Raw genomic sequence first — 22,418 nt, 5'->3', positions numbered from 1 at the left:
TTATCAGTTACTTCCTATGGTAACTTTTTTAGAGGAATAACTTCCTGTGGTAACTTTATAGAGGAATAACATCCTGTGGTAACTTTATTTATCAGTAACTTCCTTTGGTAACTTTATAGAGGAATAACTTCCTGTGGTAACTTTATTTATCAGTAACTTCCTTTGGTAACTTTATAGAGGAATAACTTCCTGTGGTAACTTTATCTATCAGTAACTTCCTCTGGTAACTTTATTTATCAGTAACTTCCTTGGTAACTTTATAGGGAATAACATCCTGTGGTAACTTTATTTATCAGTAACTTCCTCTGATAACTTTATAGAGGAATAACATCCTGTAGTAACTTTATTTATCAGTAACTTCCTGTGGTAACTTTATCTATCAGTAACTTCCTGTGGTAACTTCCTGTGGTAACTTTATCTATCAGTAACTTCCTGTGGTAACTTCCTGTGGTAACTTTATCTATCAGTAACTTCCTGTGGTAATTTTATCTATTAATAACTGTGGTAACTTTATTTATTAATTACTTCCTGAGGAAACTTTATTTATCAGTAACCTCCTGTGGTAACTATATCTATTAAAAACCTCCTGTGGTAACTGTATATATTAAAAACCTCCTGTGGTAATTTGATTTATTAGTTACTTCCTGTGGTAATGCTATCTATTAATAACTTTACCTGGTAACTTTATCTATTAATAAACTTCTGTGGTAACTTTATAGAGGAATAACTTGCTGTAGTAACTTTATTTATCAGTAACTTCCTCTGGTAACTTCCTGTGGTAACTTCCTGTGGTAACTTCCTGTTGTAACTTTATCTATCAGTAACTTCCTGTGGTAACTTTATCTATAAATTACTTCCTGTGGTAATTTTATCTATTAATAACTTACTGTGGTAACTTAATATATTAATAACCTTGGTAACTTTATTTATTAATTACTTCCTGTGGAAACTTTATTTATCAGTAACCTCCTGTGGTAACTGTATCTATTAAAAACCTCCAGTGGTAATTTTTTTTTTTAGTTACTTCCTGTGGTAACGTCATCTATTAATAACTTCACCTGGTAATGTTATCTATTAATAACTTTCTGTGAAAACATTATTTATCAGTAACTTTCTGTGGTAACTTTATTTATTAATAACGTCCTGTCATTACTTTAATTAATCAGTAACTTCCTCTTGTAGCTTTTTCTAGCTATAACATCCTGTGGTAACAATGTTGATCTGTAACTTCCTGTCATATTATTATTTAACAGTAATATCATGTGGTAACTTTACCGCTGTAACTTCCTGTGAAAACTTTATCTAGCATTAACTTCCTAGGAGTAACTTTATCTAGAAGTAACTTCCTATAGTGTCTTAGCTGCTTAACAATGCCTGAAGACTGAAGAATAATTCTTACCATCCACTGAGCTTAGCGAGTCTTGAGATTTTGGTTGGCTTCCTCCAGACCAAAAGAGCAGTTTGTTGATTCTGGGTTGAGGAGGTTGCCTTGAAGCACCTGCACCTGTCCCTGCTTTGACAAGAAAGCTGTTCTGAAGACCAAGGTACTTGATGTGCTCCTGATGAGGACCTTTTTCTTTTGGGATAGACAGGTACTCCTGGAGCTCAAATAGAAGACCATTTTGGTCCTGGATTTTGGTCTGGGTCACAGGTTTCACTCGAGTCCAGAAGGAGTTTTTAGGTCCTCGATCAGGATGGAGTAAGGAGGCAAAAGGTGGTGGCCGTGGCCTTTCTTTTGGCTCCGAGATCAGATCCATGAGATCAGATATTCCTTTAAATTTGTACTGAAAAAAGAATAAAAAAGACATGACTTGATATATGGGGTATTGGCGATTGTATTGTATAGCCATTGGACAGATGATATAAACATACACTACATGGCCAAACCAATAGGGACACCTGACTTTTCCAGCCAGATGTTCTTCATCCAAACTGTTCCCACAAAGTCCCAGGCACAGAATTGTATAGCATGCCTTCAGAGGAAATTTAAACTAAACCTGTTCCAGCATGACAATGCCCCTTTGCAACAAGCCAGCTCCATTAAGATATCCTTTCCATGGGTTGAAGTTGAAGATCTCCTGCTAGAGAGCGCCAAACCCTTTGGGATAAATGGAAACTTCACTCTGGTCCCCCTCACCTAAATAAGTATCTGATTTTATAACACCCCTGTGGCTGAATAAGCACAAATCTCCACAAAATCTAGTGGAACATCTTCTTACAAGAGTGGAGCTTATTATAACAGCAAATAGGGAGTCAATGTGGAATGGGATTTTGAAAGAAACACATACCAAACTTGTATGGTATGTGTTCCCAAAGGTTTTCCATAAAGATGTTGATAGCAGTGCTAACATGGATGCTTGAGATCATCATAAATGCATTTACAGTACACACTACATATGCTAGCATTTCTCATAGTAAATTAAATTAGCAGGTGGGCAGTGTAGAATTATATCAATCATATAAATAATGCTAACAAAATATTGCTGTATTTAGTGTTTAGCATTGTTTAACTTTAGCCACCAAACTGGGTCAGTTCCATCATTAATCACAAGTTCTGAAAAACACAAAGAAAGATAGCTTAGTGCTCACCTTCCCTTGAAGGTCATGTTTAAAGGAAGTTGTATCTGCAGATAAGAAGCCAAGGTCATGTAGGTCCTTCCTGTTGTAGCCATCACTATTCTGGGCCCTGTGAAGGAGAAAAATGTATTTTTCCAAAAAAGGAATCAGGATATAATTTCAGTGCCAATGCCTTATAACAATTTACTGTTTCAACAGTGTCTTCACATTTTTTTACATCTATCTATCTATCTATCTATCTATCTATCTATCTATCTATCTATCTATCTATCTATCTATCTATCTATCTAATGTTGCTACATGGAAATTTAGATGTAACTTCCTGTGGTAACGTTATCTAGCAGTAACTTCCTGTGGTAACTTTATCTAGCAGAAACTTCCTGTGGTAACGTTATCCAGCAGTAACTTCCTGTGGTAACTTTATCTAGCAGTAACTTCCTGTGGTAATTTTATCTAGCAGAAACTTCCTGTTGTCACTTTATCTAGCAGAAACTTCCTGTTGTCACTTTATCTAGCAGAAACTTCCTGTGGTATCTTTATCTAGCAGAAAATTCCTGTGGTAACTTTATCTAGCAGAAAATTCCTGTGGTAACTTTATCTAGCAGAAACTTCCTGTGGTAACTTTATCTAGCAGAAACTTCCTGTGGTAACTTTATCTAGCAGAAACTTCCTGTGCTAACTTTTATATAGGAATAACTTCCGGTGGTAATGTTTCCTAGCAGTAACTCTCTGTGGTAACTGTATTTATCAGTTACATCCTACTGTAACTTTATTGATCAGTTACTTCCTATTGTAACTTTTATCTAGCAGTACTTCTGCTAGATAGTACTCTGCTACTACTTCTTCTTTCGGCTTCTCCCATTAGGGGTCGCCACAGTTGATCATCCATCTCCATACCCCTCTGTCCTCCATAAGCCATCCATAAGCCTCCTCCCTGGTCCTCCTCTTTTCCTCCTTCCTGGTAGCTCCATCCTCAGCATTCTCCTACTGATATACCTTATGTCCCTCCTCTGCACATGTCCAAACCATCTCAATCACACCTCCCTCAACTTGTCTCCAAAATGTCCTACATGCCCTGTCCCTCTAATAAACTCATTTCTAATCCTGTCATCGTCACTTTCAACGAAAACCTCGACATTTTTAGCTCTGCTACCTTCAGCTCCACCTCCTGTCTTTAACTCAATGCCACATTTCTAAACCATACAACATCTCAGGTCTCACCACATTAGTGCTGTGGTGACTTTATGTAAAAATCACTTCTTGTGCTAAATGTATCCAGCTGTATTTTCCTGTGGTAAGTTTCGCTAGCAATCACATGAGCAATCTTTATTCCTATGTGTAGCTAACACACAACTACCAGCACCAAATTCTAACATAACACTATATATCTTATAGTTTTTTATATATTTATAATAAAAATATATAGTTCGCCTTGAAACACAAACTTACCGCAACTTAAAGGGTGTAATGTTTTTCCCGAGGCGGCGTACGGGGGTCTTAGGCAACGCTTGCAGTTCCCTGGAAACTACCTGCTGCATAGCCTCATCCTGCCATGTATAACCTACCGAAAAAAAAAATTATAATAATAAAAAGTCATAGACACTAGACTTCATTAGGAGGAACTAACAAATACAGATAAACAATTTGATGCCCATATTTTGGATTCTTATAAATAGATAGATTAACATAAGTATCTTGAGCTGTAATGCTAACTCCTCATTTCTGGCATTTTTGATTAATTAGCAGCGACACACACACACATCTGACAAAACAACATATTTTATACAAAAAACAAAATCTTTTCACATTTTATACAACTTTTTTTTTTTTCTGTTACAAATGTTCTAAAGTGACCTTGAGTGTCCTTAAACAAAAAGTTTAATAAAACTAATGAATTACTTGGATTTGATTACTTTAGTTTCTGTGATTTTATGAATATCTAAAAAATGGCAATAAATGCCATCCCATGCGCTCTATTATGACTTCGCCTTGCTACCTGAGTGTGTTCACCTGTTTTGTGTTAATTATTAATTAATGAACCTCCTATATTCTCTCCCTGTTTTTTTTTTTTATTTCTTAGGTTTGAGCCTTGTTCTTGTAATTGCCTTGTGATTGCTCATTAAGATGTGTTTCAGTGGGTTGAGTGGAAGACCTCCGGTTATGGAGCTTTGTCTTCCTCAACCCTGTTAAACATGCTGAACTGGAACTCTGACCGCACCCCAGGCCTACACCTACACCAGCATCTGAGTTTACTAAAGCCCTTGTAGCTAAATGTGCACAAACCTCCATAACATCTAATGGAACATGTTCCCAGAAGAATGGAAGTTCCAACAGTTCCAACAATAAATGGGGACTTGAAGTGGAAGATGATGTTAAAAAAGAAGCTCATACTAATCTTGTAGTCAGGTGTACATTATATAGAGAATATCCCAAATCTCAGCTGCTTCTTATCTCCTTCTTTTAGGAAAATCATTTAAAATCAGCACCATGTTCAAGGGCACTCGTGTTGGCAGGGAGAAGTGTAAATAAGACATGAAGAAAAAAACAGGACTGGCAATAAAATATTGTTTATTCGTTTCGTGTTTTGCAAACAACACAAACACCAGCGATTCCACCTGGTTCAGTCACATGACTGGAATTCCATGTTGGCAGAACAAACATAAAAATACACTGTTTATTAGCTTAAGCAAGACTGTTAGCCATGTTTTGTTTTTATTACACCGTAGCAGTGGTGTGTTCTGGGCTCTGATTGGTCAGAATGTGTTTATTTATTATTTTATTAGAACAGCAGCTTTGATGGTAGCACGGGTTTATATTAATGCACTTGGTCCAGTATTTTATGGTCTCTATTATATTAACAGCTTGTTCACAAAAATTATTGACCTGAATAAGCTGCAATTCTTCGTTTTTTTCACCTATTGACTTGCTGCTATAGCATAAGTCAGAACAGGAACGTATTTGTTCAAATGACACTTCACTGTATTAAATGTAGCTATAAAAGGATAAATATTGCTGTGATTATTTTTCTATAATGGCACAATATATTGGTGTTATTCTTTATTTAAATATGCAAATGTGTATTTTTTGTATTTTATTCTAGTATTAACATATTTTCTTCAGACCTGGTGATGTTAATATGCATCTTTTCACTCTTCAGCAGTGCCTATAGGGCAGGATTCATCCACACCATCATGCTCAAAGCCAAAGCTGCCTCTTGGCAGAATCATCTTCTCATGTATTGACCCAGTGAGTCAGTTGGAACGATTACAGAGCCACGAGTCTGCCGAGGCTCGCCAAAACAATTTTGTATCCAGGCAGGAAGCCTGTTCTCCATCTTTTCCTTCCCCCTAGGCCCGATGAGCCTCTGGCTACAACAAAAATTCCACAACATGCGAAAAAAAAAAAACAGGATGGAAAGACAGCAAGATAAACCCAAAACATGTCAAAGCCAAGACCCGCCCCTACAATGCCTTTTTTTTGCATTGTGAACGCCAGTAGACATTTTTGAGAGTTTTTATTTTTCGCCCACTGCACATGCCATAACGTCCGCTTAGACGTGCTTGAGATGCTCCTAGGCATGCACTGGAGCGAGGGGTCACTGACTGAGAGCAGCATTAAAGGAGGAATGAATGCATAGCAACGCCACATGTCAAGATCATCTCCTGAAGCATGTCGAGACTTCATTAGCCCTAGGAGTTTTCAAGTAGATGTATAAAGGTTAAATGAAGCCAAACATCATGCCAACACTGCAAACCATCATACCAAGGATCCAAGATGCATAGAAAGGAATATTTTGCCCAGGGAAGATTGTGTAATTGAATTTTGATGGGCCTGCTGAGGGTTCTTAACTAAAATAGACTAATGAGCAATGTATGGAGAAACAGTTGTTTTTTAAACCAGTCCTTTATGTTTTCAGGGTAGTAGGTTAGCACTTTATTGGTTGGGGACAAGGCAACAATCAAAGACATTTCTCTCTAAAGAGAACCGGAACCAGACCAGGACCAATTGGGAAAGACAGAGCCTGTTTTAAAGACTGTTGAAAGGTCAAAAATGAATTATACCATCAGCATAAGCAGGTCAGGTCTACTTGAGTTTGTCTGATTTTAGATGATTCTGCTGCTTGGTGGCAACCACTTACTTTAGAAAGAAAGTAGAGAATTAAAATGAATCTGTAGTTGGACAACATTTCTGGACCTACAGTAATGTTTCCCACTTGGGAGGAGTCCTGATTATGGCATTTTGATGCAGGAGTAGAACCAAGCCAGATTGTAAAGAGTTGTTCAGAATTTTTGATGAGAATTGGGAGAAACAATTTCAATCTATTAAAGGGATCTAGGCTGGGTGTGGATGATGCGTAAAATCTCACAATGCTTGCAATGATGTGTAAAATCTCACCCAGTGCAGCCCCATCAGAAGAATGTAGAGTCATGCATTTGTGTGGAATTTTGACTGGAGACAATGAGAGTCTAGTGAGAGGTTTGTGTATATCTTTAAGGAACCTTGAGTTTGCTGTTGGTGGACACTGAATAATTGGAAGTGTTGAAATTAGAGAGAATTTTGCTTTGAATTGTAAGATTTTCAAAGGAGGACAATTCAAGCCTGTGCAGTCTAACTAAGCCCTGTGGAGTCTAAATCAGTCCCGTGGAGTCTAACCTGGCCCTCTGAAGTCTAGCCTGGCCCTGTGAAGTCTGACCCATCCCTGTGGAGACCAATCCACCTGTGTGCATGATAGATGGACCACTACCATGTCCAGGGTTATGAGTATTCTTAATTTACACAGGTCATTTGCAATTTGCAGAGTAAAATTATTTGCTAATGACAAGTTACAGTTAGACACAGTCATTTGTTTTATTGAGTCATGTATATTGATGTCAATAAGTGATTGTGTGGCATTCCCTTCCATAATCAATATTGGGAAGTGGTAGCTTAGTGGTCAAGATGGTTAAATTACGATCATATCCCAATGTTGCCACTGCTGGGGCCTTGATCAAGGCCCCTTACCCCTTAACTGTGACAACTGTGACAAGTCGCTCTGGAAATGCTGAAAATGTGAACTTATAGAGACCCATTTTTTTTCTATTACTGTTCTTTTCATTAAGTCTTGCAGTGTTTACAAGAATGACTTGTTTGTTTCATTCACCCTGATCCTCTGTCAAAATTTCTAGTTCCTTCCTGAGACGAAACAATTCTTTACACTTGTATTACCTGAAGATGTTGGGTTGTGCATGAAATCATAGTGATGTAGTTAAGTTTGGGGCAAATGCTGGCCAATGATAATTGGTCAGTTTGCCAGATAAATAGCACTTTGTCAGTTTTAAAGTATCAATCCAAAATCAGGGATTGAAAGATTACAGATATCCTGGCAAATTCTTGTGTCTAAAAAGATCCAGCCTGAGAGGGCAAAACAGCAATGCAAACATGTAGTAGAAAAGTGAGTACAAGAAAAAAGCAGGAAGAAGTGGATGTTAAAGGTGGACGTTCATTCAATAATCAGCGCAGACGATTTTTATGAAAGAAAATTGCATCAAAACATTTAGAAAACACTAGAACTATAATCAGTGACCCCGACTAACAAACTACCACGGCATCAAACATTTAACACTAACCCAGATATTATACACACTCACACTCTAATACACCCTCCATGACCCCAGTAACAAGTATGTAGCTTTCCAGTCCTGTTGGTTAATACTAACAGAAACACCATCAGAGCAGGCCATCAAGTGGAGGATTTACCCCCATGTTTCTTAATATACAGTACATGTAATAAGCACCTTCAGGCTTGTGTTGATGTACCAATGTGGTGCTGCTACTGCTGATTGGATTGTGTAATATTGTCCTTAACAGTCCTCAGTTAGTCAGTATGGACAGGAGCAGATTGCTCTCTGATTGCTTTCAATACTTTTTGGAATCTGAAATTGTCTCGACCTCTTAATCGTCCACAGCTCCATTAACCACCATCTGTGTTGCCTGTGCTTAGTTTCAAATGTAAATGAGATGACACACATTAAGAAATGTACTTTGCTAGCTCTACATGGAATAAAAGTATTTCTGCCAAAAGAATGGAACAATCAAAGAAAGTAGATGGAAGGAGAAATTTCATTGGTGGGATCTCATGTACAAGGTGTGATCAAAAGGTTTCGAGAAAAGTTTACAAGTTTACAAGAAAGTACTGTACCGTTCTTCTTCTCCAAATTGGAGGCACACCTTTGTATAGTATGTCTATGGAAGCGGAAGCATGACATTTTTTCTTTAGTTGATTTAAGAGACCTAAATTGTTCCAGCATCACACCAAGTGCACGAGGCCAGCTCCATGAAGATCTGATTTTCATGGGTTGGAGTGGATCTCCGGCTATAGCGTTTCAACCCTATTGAATATGATAAATGACTGCACCCTAGCCCTCTTCACATCACCTACATCAGTACAGGACCTTACACCCTTGTAGCTAAATAAGCATATAGAGACTTGGTGTGGAAATGGGAAATAAAAAAAAAACGACCTCACAGTTAGGTGTCTACAAACTTTTGTAGATATAGTGTACTTCAGTGTAATTGCAAGTGTAAACATATTTTTAATCATAACTTCAAAGGAAAAAAGCACAAAAAGAACAAGCGTTACCGGTGAATACATACTAAAGTCTCAGCGGTCACGACTAGCCTCTTGTAAATGCTATTTGTGACATGCATATTGGGGTGTGTGTTTGTGTGTGTGTGTGTATAAAGGACACTATTATGCACATGCGAGACTTCCCACTTGTGAAGAATATTGATCAAAGCGCAGAAAGGTACAAGAGCCTTCCTCAAAGCGGCTGCATGTGAAGTGGCTGCAATCAGATAAAACCATCAAAGGTTACTTCGCCAAAACTAGTCGTAGAGGACATACAATAAACAACGTGAATTTGTGATCAAAGATCTCTGCAAGGTCCGAAAATAAAGCACACCGAGCGCAGATTGGAAAGGGCGGCCAGGTGCGGCTACAGGCTATATCGTCTTCTTCAGGAAGAAAGCGTGTGAAGTTTCCATCAACATAATTACGTTATGCTAACGACAAGGAGCGTCAAGGAGCCGGGCGCCCGAGTGTTGCTTCGATTCAAAATATTCAATTTATTTTTGTTTGTGTCAAACTTTTAACAATGGACAATTGTCTTAAAGCAGATTTACATAAATAACGAGGTTGTTATAAAAGAACGTATCAAATTAGTGGCTATACGTTTGTTAGATATTAATTGTAAGTTTGTCTTTACTGAGAGAACCGGTGGCAGCTGTGATGAAAAAGAAACTCTACTGAGACTTCATGAGGAAAAAAACCTTGAGAGGAACCAGATCTAAACCAGCTCAAATGTCATTATTTTGACACCATTGCGAAGATCCAGAGCAAATTGCGAAAGACGCTTTGAAAAGAAGACAACGAGGATACACCCCAGAAGACTATTACGAGACTATTTTGAAGGCGATAGTGTGTAAATATTGTACTCTCATGTAAACAGAACTAGTCTTAAAACTTTTTGATACCACCTCATATATACACATGGGGAAATAGGACACAGGTGGGGATAATAAAAGTGGAGAACAACATGAAGGAATAGTGGGGACACCTGGTGGACAAAAGACAATCCAACATGTCTAGCTTCCAATAATTCCTAATTACATAACTAGTAGTGCCTACTAAACTAGTTTAAAGCCAATGTGTTCACACAGCAAAGACACACTACATGAACAAAAGGTTGTGGACACCTGACCCTATTCTATTCCGAATTTTGTCTCCTCCACTCTTCTGAGATGTTGTTTCACTAGATTTTGTAGAGATATGTAGAGATTCTTCCAATCACAAGGGTGTTAGTAAAGTCAGGTACTGATGTAGGTGAGGTGAGGAGGCCTGGGGTGCAGTCAGTGTTCACATTCATCATGTTCAGTAGAGCTCTATGTCAGGAGATCTTCCAAAATTGATTTCTCAACAGAGGGATTGTGGGTGTTACAAGTCTGGCATTTGGTTGCCATGGGAATGGAGTCAGCGAGGTCAGATAGAGCAGGATTGCAGGACAACATCAACAGGAAGTTAAGAAGATGCAAAGCTTTAGAATTCCATGTGTGTGTGTGTGTGTGTGTGTGGGTGTGTGTGTGTGTGTGTGTGTGTGTGTGTGTGTGTGTGTGTGTGTCACTTGAAGGAAATACCTGTTTTGTAGACTCATCAACGCAACATGTTCATGTTTGTGTGAAGTAATAAACAAAAGCAACCAAGGCACAAAGTCATAAATCTCATACACACACACACACACACACACACACACACACACACACACACACACACACACACACACAAACACAACTGCAATAAAACAAACACACATTAAAACACCAACACACACACAATAAAACACATGCATTCAAACACAATCACACACACACACGCAATAAAGAATAAACACACCAGACATACATTAGAACACACAACACACACACAAGGTTTGTGTGTGTGAGGCTGTAAATAAGAGCTTGTTGTGGTTGATCGATGCCATTGATCGTGTATCATTGTGCGGTTGTGCGTCTGCGTCTTATATTGTGCGATTTCTGCTCCAGACAAGAGATAAGGAGAAGTTGATGGACTCCATGCCTCACAGCATGATGACAAGAACAACACATACACACACACACACACACGGCGAGGTGTGTAAGTGGTGAGAGACATGTCACACCATGGGGCTGTAAGAGGACAGGGACGTACACACACATTTAGTTTACATCTGCCACGTTAAGACACACACACACACACACACACACACACACACACACACACACGCACACATATTCTAAATATGAAATGAAAGCACCAGCACGTCAATCACAAGCCAGATATTTTTTTTTGTGTCCAAGAAAAAAAAAAAAGAAAAGCGAGTGAATGGAGAGAGAGAAAGGAGAAGGCATGACTGAACATGGCCTCTCTTCCCTCCTCTCTTCCGTCTGATCCCTCATTCTTTATTTGTTTCAGGTAATTGGGGTGCGACTGCGGCGTCCCGCGCTCCTCCGATCTTCATTACCTCGATGCTAATTTAGCCACGTGATTTCCACACTTTTCAGATCTCGTTTATGTCCTGTATTAAATCTGACAGACCTCACACACTCCTACACACACACACACACACACACACACACACACACACACACACACACACACACACACCCTTACGCTGACACTCACAGACCGGTGCTGCCACCTAGGGGACGAGAACCTAACCCATGCTACACTGTCAGCAACACGATATTTGTTAGACAGGAAAGACAGACAGCTTGAAAGGAAGTAAGATCGTGTGAGAGACAGGAAGACAAAAGACAAACGTTTAAAGGTACAAGCAGGTGGAGAAAAGGAGGAGGGGGAACACTTGAGAAATAGAGAGAGAAAGCTTATGAAACAGAGAGAAAGATAGACAGGGCAAGAGAGACAGAGATATAGAAAGCTAAGTGGTAAAGAAGATAAATCCATTGAGACCAAGAAACTACCAAGAAGACAAAGACAGAGACAACACACTGGAAAGATAAAAGAGACCGATTAAGAGAAGTGTGGGTGTCAGTGGTGTGTTACAAAATGTCGCTGGTGTGTTATAGTGTGTCAGTGGTGTTACGGAGTGTCACTGATGTGTTACGGAGTGTCACTGGTGTGTTACAGAGTGTCACTGGTGTGTTATAGTTTGTCAGTGGTGTTACAGAGTGTCACTGGTGGGTTACGGAGTGTCACTGGTGTGTTATAGTGTGTCAGTGGTGTTACAGAGTGTTGCTGGTGTGTTGCAGAGTGTCTTTGGTGTGTTACGGAGTGTCACTGGTCTATAACGGAGTGTCGCTGGTGTTACAGAGTTTCGCTAGTGTGTTATAGTGTGTCAGTGGTGTTAGAGTGTCAGTGTTGTGTTGTGTTACAAAGTGTCACTGGTGTGTTATAGTGTGTCAGTGGTGTTACAGAGTGTCGCTGGTGTGTTATGGAGTGTCACTGGTGGGTTACAGAGTGTCACTGGTGTGTTATAGTATGTCAGTGGTGTTACAGAGTGTCGTTTGTGTGTTATGGAGTGTCACTGGTGTGTTACAGAGTCAGTGGTGTTACAGAGTGTCACTGGTGTGTTACAGAGTGTCACTGGTGTGTTATAGTGTGTCAGTGGTGTTACAGAGTGTCGCTGGTGTGTTATGGAGTGTCACTGGTGTGTTACAGAGTGTTGCTGGTCGCTGGTGATGTTACAGTGTCACCGGTGTGTTACAGAGTGTCACTGGTGTGTTATAGTGTGTCAGTGGTGTTACGGAGTGTCACTGGTGTGTTACGGAGTGTCACTGGTGTGTTACAGAGTGTCACTGGTGTGTTACAGAGTGTCACGGGTGTGTTACAGAGTGTCACTGGTGTGTTACAGAGTGTCGCTGGTGTGTTATAGTGTGTTAGTGGTGTTACAGAGTGTCACTGGTTTGTTACAGAGTGTCGCTGGTGTGTTATAGTGTGTCAGTGGTGTTAAAGTGTCACCGGTGTGTTACAGAGTGTCACTGGTGTGTTACAGAGTGTCGCTGGTGTTACAGAGTGTCGCTAGTGTGTTATAGTGTGTCAGTGGTGTTAGAGTGTCAGTGTTGTGTTACAAAGTGTCACTGGTGTGTTACAGAGTGTCAGTGGTGTTACAGAGTGTCGCTGGTGTGTTTTGGAGTGTCACTGGTGTGTTACGGAGTGTCACTGGTGTGTTACAGAGTGTCGCTGGTGTGTTATAGTGTGTCAGTGGTGTGTTATGGAGTGTCACTGGTGTGTTACAGAGTGTCTCTGGTGTGTTACGGAGTGTCACTGGTGTGTTACAGAGTGTCGCTGGTGTGTTACGGAGTGTCACTGGTGTGTTACAGAGTGTCGCTGGTGTCTTATAGTGTGTCAGTGGTGTTACAGAGTGTCACTGGTGTGTTACAGAATGTCGCTGGTGTGTTATAGTGTGTCAGGATGTAGGATATTTTGGAGACAAGGTGAGGGAGGTGAGATTAAGATGGTTTGGACATGTGCAGAAGAGGTACATGGAGTATATCGGTAGAAGGAGGAAGTGTCGACTTCAGAGGGTTAATTGTCGGATGTTTATGTATTAATTTTTTATATCTGAGTAAAGAAAGAATGTCATGAATAAACGTGTGTTGTGCTGAAGGTTTTAATTTTACCTCTTTTATATTTATTATAATTTTTATTATTTTTATTATTTATTTTTAAACAGAAATGCGTGCTGCATGAATCACGCGTTAATAAAACCAGTGCAGTTAAAAAGAATTAGCATTTTGACAGCTTTAATTAATCTATTAATACAAAACTAATTAAAAATGTTCTCTAATGAATGTATGCAGGCTGAAGATCCACCATATAGAACACAAGCAGAGAAAAGATAATGGTGATCAGGAACGTCTCAGTTCTCAGTCATGTTTACATCACTGACTCCCTCTGTCTCATCCACGTTAACCCCAGACTTCTTTTTGCCTTCTGTCACCGCTTGTTGTTTGTTTTGTAAACATAGTCTACGTCTGTGGTGTGTAAGAGACAGGAAATGATACACCAGTGAATTGAAAAAGCCGTGCAATGACAGGAAATCGGTTGATGGACTGAAAACGGAGCAATGAGAAGAAAAATATTGTCATTTCACCAAATGGATTAAAACTAAAGTAACAAACCTGTTTTGAAAATGTAAGAAGTGGAAAGTAAAGATATGTGTGTAAAAATGTAGAGTAAAAGTTAAAAGTTGCCTGAAACATAAATAGTGAAGTAAAATACTGATACAAAGTGTCAGTGGTGTTGCAGAGTGTCAGTGGTGTTAGTGTGTCAATGTTGTTACAGTGCATCAGTGGTGGTACAGCGTGTCAGTGGTGTTACAGCATGTCAGTGATGTTACAGAGTGTCAGCGGTGTTAGAGTGTCAGTGGTGTTACAGAGTGTCAGTGGTGTTACAGAGTGTCAGTGGTGTTTCAGTGTGTCAGTGTTGTTACAGAGTGTCACCGGTGTTACATTGTGTCAGTGGTGGTACAATGTTTCAATGGTGTTACAGTGTGTCAATGTTGTTACAGAGTGCCAGTGGAGTTACAGTGTGTCAATGTTGTTACAGAGTGCCACTGATGTTACAGGGTGCCAGTGGTGTTACAGGGTGTCAGTGGTGGTACAGAATGTCAGTGGTGTTGCAGTGTGTCAGTGGTGTTACAGAGTGTCAGTGGTGTTGCAGAGTGTCAGTGGTGTTGCAGAGTGTTAATGCTGTTACAGAGTGTCAGTGGTGTTACAATGTGTCAATGCTGTTACAGAGTGTCACCGGTGTTACAGTGTGTCAGTGGTGGTACAGTGTGTCAGTAGTGGTACAGTGTGTCAGTGGTATTGGCACACTTTGAACACTTCTATCAATTGAAACTGGCCAAATTCTGATAAGTGCAATGACCTGATTTTATTTTAAATTGCTTAATGACACTGGCATTGTTAAATGTTAGTGTGTGTGTGTGTGTGTGTGTGTGTGTGTGTGTGTGTGTGTGTGTGTAATTCATCTGCCATTCTCTTTTTTTTTTCAGCACAGCTGAATGGAGAGGGACTTTGCCCTTCTAACACAGCATGCCATTGAAAAGCCTCTCTATCTCCCTGGGCCATGGAGGAGAGCACTCAACCTTTCATCATCCCACTTTCATCTGCCCACATGACGGAGAGACGCAACAGACCACTGAAAAGACAGGCGAGTGTGTCGGCCTTGGAAGCGATCGCTACACAGCCTCGTCCAAAAAGAAACGCTGCCCTGATTTCTCCTGACAAAACCAGACACAGCATTCAAAACAGTGTGTGTGTTAGAGAGATAGATAAAGAGAGAGAGAGAGAGAGAGAGAGAGAGAGAGAGAGAGAGAGAGAGTGTAATTCTGGCACTTTTCCCATAGACCTATTTTGATTAGAATTTTGAACATGCCAAAATGAAAACATGAATGACAGGAAACTAAAAAAAGGAAAAAAAATCAGGCACTTGGCTGTAAAATAATTAAAGAAGGATAAAAGAAAAAATACATTTAGGACAAAAAAGAAAAAAGAAAAAGAAACCAAATAAACAGAGGCACTGTGGAAGACTGAGAAGAGCAGTGAGGACAGGCATCGCATGAAAAAATCAGGACCAGGATTCAGACAGACAGACAGACAGACAGACAGACAAACAGACAAACAGACAGACAGACAGACAGACAGACAGACAGGACCAGGAGTGAATCTTACAGAAAGATGGACAGGAATTCAGGACCAGGATTGAGGCTTGCAGACAGACAGATAGTAGGGAAGTGGATTGAGCCTGGCAGACAGACAGGTTCCAAAAAAAACAGACAGAGAGACAGACAGAAAAGCAGGCAGAAAGGTAGTTATGACCAGGATTGAAACTTAAGGACAGAGTACCTCTCTCCTGTTTGGGCCAGGATTGAGACAGACAGACAGACAGACAGACAGACAGACAGACAGACAGGTACCAATGATTAGGATTATGACTGACAGACAGACAGACAGACAGACAGACAGACAGGTAGTCAGGACCAGGATTATACAGACATATAGATGGATTAAAAGACAGTCTGACAGATTGAGACAGTAAGTGATAGACAGGGTGTCCAGATAAAACGACAGAGAGGTGAATAGATTGTCGGACAGATAAATTAACAGATTGACAGACAGATCGATGGACAGACAGGACTTAATAAACGAAACCTAATGGTATAAATCCACTCTCTAATAAAGAAGGGAAAAAAACAAGTGGAGGACGAACCAATCAAGTCAAAGACAGAAGGACAGAGACAGAACTACAACTGAAAATATAACCAAAATATAGACATGGTGCTGTGTTGCCATGGGAACCGGGACACTATTCTGGTTAGTAGGGAAACATTTTATTTCAAAATGTAATTTTACATGCCACATTGTTTTGTTCAGATATGGGTTTGTTTTATATCCAGTAAATTAATTTGTTAAATGTACAGTTGTGTTCAAAATTATTCAACCCCCAATGCTGTAAATGGTTTTAGGGAATTTAGTGTACATTTGTAATTGTATTCAGAATGAAATCCTACAAGGACATCTTAAAGAACCATATGCAACTAAAATGACATCAATTAGTTTTGTAATACGGTAGTAAATGTTTCTTTTGTGAATTCTTCATTGACATAATTATTCAACCCCTTAAAGACTACCACTCTGAAGAACAGAGGTTCAATGAAGTGTTTTCAATCAGGTATTGAAAACACCTGTGGATATCAGGAGCAGCAATAAAGCCTAATAAGCACCAATTAGGCAGCTTTAAAATGACTGTGATACTCAGCTCCTTCTAGACATTTACTGGTGTGGTTACAAACATGGTGAGGTCAAGAGAATGGTCCAGGAAGACAAGAGAACAGGTGATTACTCTTCACAGGAAGGGCAATGGCTATAAGAAGATTGCAAAGATGTTAAACATACCAAGAGACACCATAGGAAGCATCATTCGCAAATTCAAGGCAAAGGGCACTGTTGAAACGCTACCTGGTCATGGCAGAAAGAAGATGCTGACTTCGACTGCTGTGCGCTACCTGAAGCGTAGAGTGGAGAAAAGTCCCGTGTGACTGCTGAGGAACTGAGAAAAGATTTGTCAGATGTGGGTACTGAAGTTTCTGCTCAGACAATACGGCGCACCCTGCGTAATGAAGGCCTCCATGCCAGAACTCCCAGGCGCACCTTGCTGTCCCCAAAGAATAAGAAGAGTCGACTGCAGTATGCCAAAAGTCATGTGGACAAACCACAGAAGTTTTGGGATAGTGTTCTGTGGACTGATGAAACAAAATTAGAACTGTTTGGGCCCATGGATCAACGCTATGTTTGGAGGAGGAAGAACAAGGCCTATGAAGAAAAGAACACCTTGCCTACTGTGAAGCATGGCGGGGGGTCAATCATGCTTTGGGGCTGTTTTGCTTCTGCAGGTACTGGGAAGCTTCAGCGTGTGCAAGGTACCATGAATTCTCTTCAGTACCAGGAGATATTGATGACAATGTGATGCAGTCCGTCACAAACCTGAGGCTTGGAAGACGTTGGACCTTTCAACAGGACAATGATCCCAAGCATACCTCCAAGTCCACTAGAGCATGGTTGCAGATTAAAGGCTGGAACATTTTGAAGTGGCCATCGCAGTCACCAGACTTAAATCCGATTGAGAACCTCTGGTGGGACTTAAAGAAAGCAGTTGCAGTGCGCAAGCCTAAGAATGTGACTGAACTGGAGGCTTTTGCCCATGATGAATGGGCAAAGATACCCGTAGATCGCTGCAAGACACTTGTGTCAAGCTATGCTTCACGCTTAAAAGCTGTTATAACTGTAAAAGGATGTTGTACTAAGTACTAAGATTGAATGTCACTTGGGGTTAAATAAAACTGATAATGATGTGAGCTCAGAAAAGACATTTGTGGTTATTTCATTATAAATGTTATGTTATATTTGTCTGACCTACACGTGCCTCTTTGATTTAATTGTAAGCAGGATGACTGAATGATAATAATCAATGTCAAACTGACCAAAACAATCAATTTCAGTGGGGGTTGAATAATTTTGAACACAACTGTAAATGTATTATTGTTGGCCAATGACTGTTGACCAAAAGGTTAAAGTTACAAAGGTCAGAGTTACAACGCGGGAGAGAGGGAGCAACGCACATGGCATGAAGAGACTGCGTGCAGGCTGTGTGTGCTACAGGAGACAGAGGGTAACATCTTTTGGAGACCGAGTATATTCTTGAAAATATTACGGCCCAAATTGTAACGGAACTGTATTCGGTTTATATCGTTTGATTGTTTGAAGTTGAAGGTTATTTAATGTCAATGCTTGTTTATCAGACATTATATCCGCCTTCACGTGTAATCAAAGCCCAGCGGCTATCGCATTAGCAACGTGTGTGAACGGTGACTGCAGACGGGATCTAGTTGGATTTGGGACTTTGTTTGAGACTGGACATGTTGTGTTGTTGCTGCTGTAAAGATCGCAGGGTTACACTGTGCTCGGATCGGCCTGAATCTTCACACTGAGGGAATTATTCACTACGCTAACCGTGAGTTGACGCTGTTCACGGTTCATCTTAGTTCATCTTGGATGGATGTAAGTGCTTCTGTTTTCCAAGTTTCTGCTTAAAAGGATTCAGTAATTCTTCACACTGTGAATGTGCACCAACTGGGCCCCAACGATAAACACTACTAGTGTATGTGACTGAGTTGTTGGTTCATATACATTTCATACAGAACTGAGTTTTCTTATAGGCTGTAAAATATTGTGTACTTGGGTTTTTGTTATATTGTTTTTGTATTTCTTTATATGTTTTGAGGTCTTTAATTTTACTTTTTATTACCATTTCAATGCCAGTATTTTATTTCCTATTTTCTAAATATTTCACCCTCTTTAATGGTTTCATACATTTTTGTATGACATACAGCCAAACTAAAACAACAGCAAAACTCTGGAATAAGTTAAATAAATAAGTTGTTAATTTGCTCATTTGTATTTGTATTCTGGTGTTTCATTCATTGAAATTCTTTATTGTAATAAGAGACTGGTGTAAATAAAAGAATATTACCGGCCAATTCACCATTCAACTGCCGGGAATCCAGGTTTTCTGAGTTACGTTAAAAATATGAAATTGTAACTTTTTGGGTTTAAAAATAGAGTTACATAGAGAGGAGAGAGAGAGAGAGAGAGAGAGAGAGAGAGAGAGAGAGAGAGAAAGATAGAGAGAGAGAGAGAGAGAGAGAGAGAGAGAGAGAGTAAAGAAGAAAACAGCAGAAGAGAAAGGAGGAATAAGTAAGACAAAAGAGAGACAAGGAAAGAGAGAAACAGGAGAAGATACCAAGGGAAAGAGAACGGAGGAGATTGGGACAAAAGGTGAAAGAGAGAGAGACAAGAGAAAGAGATGGTGAAGAGCGAAACAGGGGAAACAGACAAAAGAGAGAATAAGACATAAGAGAATAATGAAATGGGAGGAAGAGTGGGGAAGAGGGAGAGAGACAGGAGGATAAAGACGAGAAGAAAAAGGGTAGAGAGAGACAGAAGAATAGTGACAGAAGGGATATGTAAGACAAATGGATAGAGAAAGGTGAAGAGATAGAAACAGGAAAGAGAGAAAGACACAGGAGGATTGAGACAAGTAGAAAAGAAGGGAGTAGGTAGAGTCAGTGAGACAGGAGGAAAAAGAGACAGGAAGACAGGACAGGAGGGAATGAGACTCAATTATTGGGAGACAGGAAAGGAAAAGGAAGGGAGTAGACAGAGATAGAGAGATCAGACAGAGATAGAGAATCAGGACAGGGGTAAAGAGACAGGACAGGGATAGAGAGACAGGACAGGGATAGAGATATAGGACAGGAATCGAGAGACAAGAGGGATAGAGAGACAGGACAGGGATAAAGAGACGGTGGGACAGAGAGACAGGACAGGGATAGAGAGGCAGGACAGGAACAAAGAGACAGGACAGGGATAGAAAGAGATAGGATGGATAGAGAGACAAGACAATGATAGAAGGACAGGAGAACAATAGAGATTCAGAAGGAATAGCGATACAGGAAAGGGATAGAGAGACAGCAGACAGAGTGATACCTTGCTGGGCAAGTTGTTGAAGGAGGTTCCTCAGACGCTGCAGTGCCGCTGGAGATGCCTCATACTTGTAAAGATCTGAAACAGGAAAGAGCTGACACTGGCCAAACACTCCGTCTGCGACACACACACACACACACACACACACACACACACACACACAAAAAGTCAGTATTACACATCTTTGTAGACATCTGATGCATACACTTCTGCGCTTTTTGAACATCCCATTCCACATTTACTTTTCTAACAACTTCCAATCGTCTGGGAAGATGTTCTACTAGATCTTTTGGAAATTTGTGTGAGATCATTTAGAAGGTTACTAAAGTCAGGTACTGGTGTGGATGAGGTGAGGAGGCCTGGAGTGCAGTCAGTGTTCACATTCATCCCCATAAGGATGGAGACCTTTATCAGGAGATCTTCCACACACTTCCAACCCATGGAAAGCAGATCTGTATAGAGCTTCTTTCTGCATAGGAGCATCATCATGCAGGCACAGGTCTGGATCTCAAGTTATATCTATCTATCTATCTATCTATCTATCTATCTATCTATCTATCTATCTATCTATCTATCTATCTATCTATCTATCTATCTATCTGTCTGTCTGTCTGTCTGTCTGTCTGTCTGTCTGTCTGTCTGTCTGTCTGTCTGCGTTCCCTCACCTGTATGTCTGTCTGTCTCTGTCCATTCACTTGTCTATCTGCCTGTCTCTGTCTCTGACCCGGAGACAGACACTGTGGACGGAGGACAGCAGCCGCACGGAGAGTGACAGTATCTGATCTCAGACAGTTACAGGGCCATTAGTAATTGTTTGGAGGACAGCTGTGTTACCCACAATCCCCTGCTCTCACACTCATAGCCTCTGAATTATGAAGTCGATATTGAGTTGCTAGGCAACGGCCTAAAAAGCAACACCGTGTCAGTGTCTGTGGTGATGTGAAGATAAGTAAGGGGACAGATAATGTGTGTGTGTGTGTGTGTGTGTGTGTGTGTGTGTGTGTGTGTGTGTGTGTGGTCACAGTGATGACCAGAGCTCTTATCTAAAGCCTTTAAAAAAATAAAAAGTGATGCTACAGTATGTTGGGAGAGAGAAAGACAGACAGTAAAGGGACAGAGACAGAGAGTGATTTAGACAGACAGATAGGTGAATGGACATAGAAAAAGGTAGAGACAGACAGGCAGACAGGTGAAGGGGCAGAGACAGACAGGTGAATTGACAGAGACAGACAGACAAATAGGGGGACAGAAATAGACACAGACAGACAGGTGCTACATAATGTTGAGAGAGACAGACAGACAGACAGACAGACAGACAGACAGACGAAGAGACATAGACAGAGATAGACACAATAGACACAGACAGACATGTGAAGGGACAGACAGACAGGCGAGGGGACACAGACAGATAAGGTGGACAGGTGTGAGACAGGTGACATGAAGAGAGAAACAAGCTCCACTCTTGTTGCCACTCAGATTTGTCCATTTCCTCTCTGTCCATCAACTATATGATGGTCTCCATGGCAACCTCCCTCACCTTTCATCTTTTCTTTTTAGGAAATCTGCAGGACTAATCCCAAACTAATTACAGTTTAAATTTAGAAAATACACTGCTGCGCTTTTCTGTTCCTGTCACACACACACACACACACACACACACACACACACACACACACACACACACACACAAACACAAAGCCTGCACTGAAGAAAAAAACATTGGCATGAAAATTTGTCAAGAGCCGATCCAACACTGCACTAACACACACACACACACACACACACACACACACACACACACACACACACACACACACACACACACACACGATATTTCTAAATATGTCACTCACTCACTCACTAATGATCCTCTTACACAACAGCAAGTCAGCCGTGTGAAGATGTAATGAGCTGTCTACGAGCTGCCAAAGTACACAGACAGACAGGTGTGGATAAAGAGAAACAGACAGGTAGATTTGAAGACCATCAGACAGATGGGGATAAAGGGAGACAGACAGGTGAAGATAGACAGACAGGTGAAGACAGACAGACAGGTGGAGTTAAAGGCAGGCAGACATGTGGAGGTAAAGACAGAGAGACAGGTGGAGGCAAAGACAGACAGGTGGAGGTAAAGACAGAGAGACAGGTGGAGGTAAAGACAGAGAGACAGGTGGAGGTAAAGACAGAGAGACAGGTGGAGGTAAAGACAGACAGGTGGAGGTAAATGGAGACAGACAGGTAAAGACAGACACATGGTAGAG

At 40.5% G+C, this 22,418-nt stretch overlaps 1 protein-coding gene across 1 annotated transcript in view; it reads right to left on the bottom strand.

The window, feature by feature from the left end:
• ptprn2 (protein tyrosine phosphatase receptor type N2) overlaps positions 1-22,418 on the bottom strand; it is a 185,054-nt gene that overhangs the window by 137,681 nt on the left and 24,955 nt on the right. Inside the window, 4 exon segments of the mRNA XM_046851477.1 lie at positions 1,400-1,784; positions 2,590-2,686; positions 4,027-4,138; positions 20,161-20,274. Of these exon segments, the coding sequence (XP_046707433.1) occupies positions 1,400-1,784; positions 2,590-2,686; positions 4,027-4,138; positions 20,161-20,274 (708 nt within the window).

This window comes from Silurus meridionalis, chromosome 6, assembly GCF_014805685.1.
Source record: "Silurus meridionalis isolate SWU-2019-XX chromosome 6, ASM1480568v1, whole genome shotgun sequence".
NCBI lineage: Eukaryota > Metazoa > Chordata > Actinopteri > Siluriformes > Siluridae > Silurus > Silurus meridionalis.
This window is presented reverse-complemented; position numbering and strand designations above follow the sequence as displayed.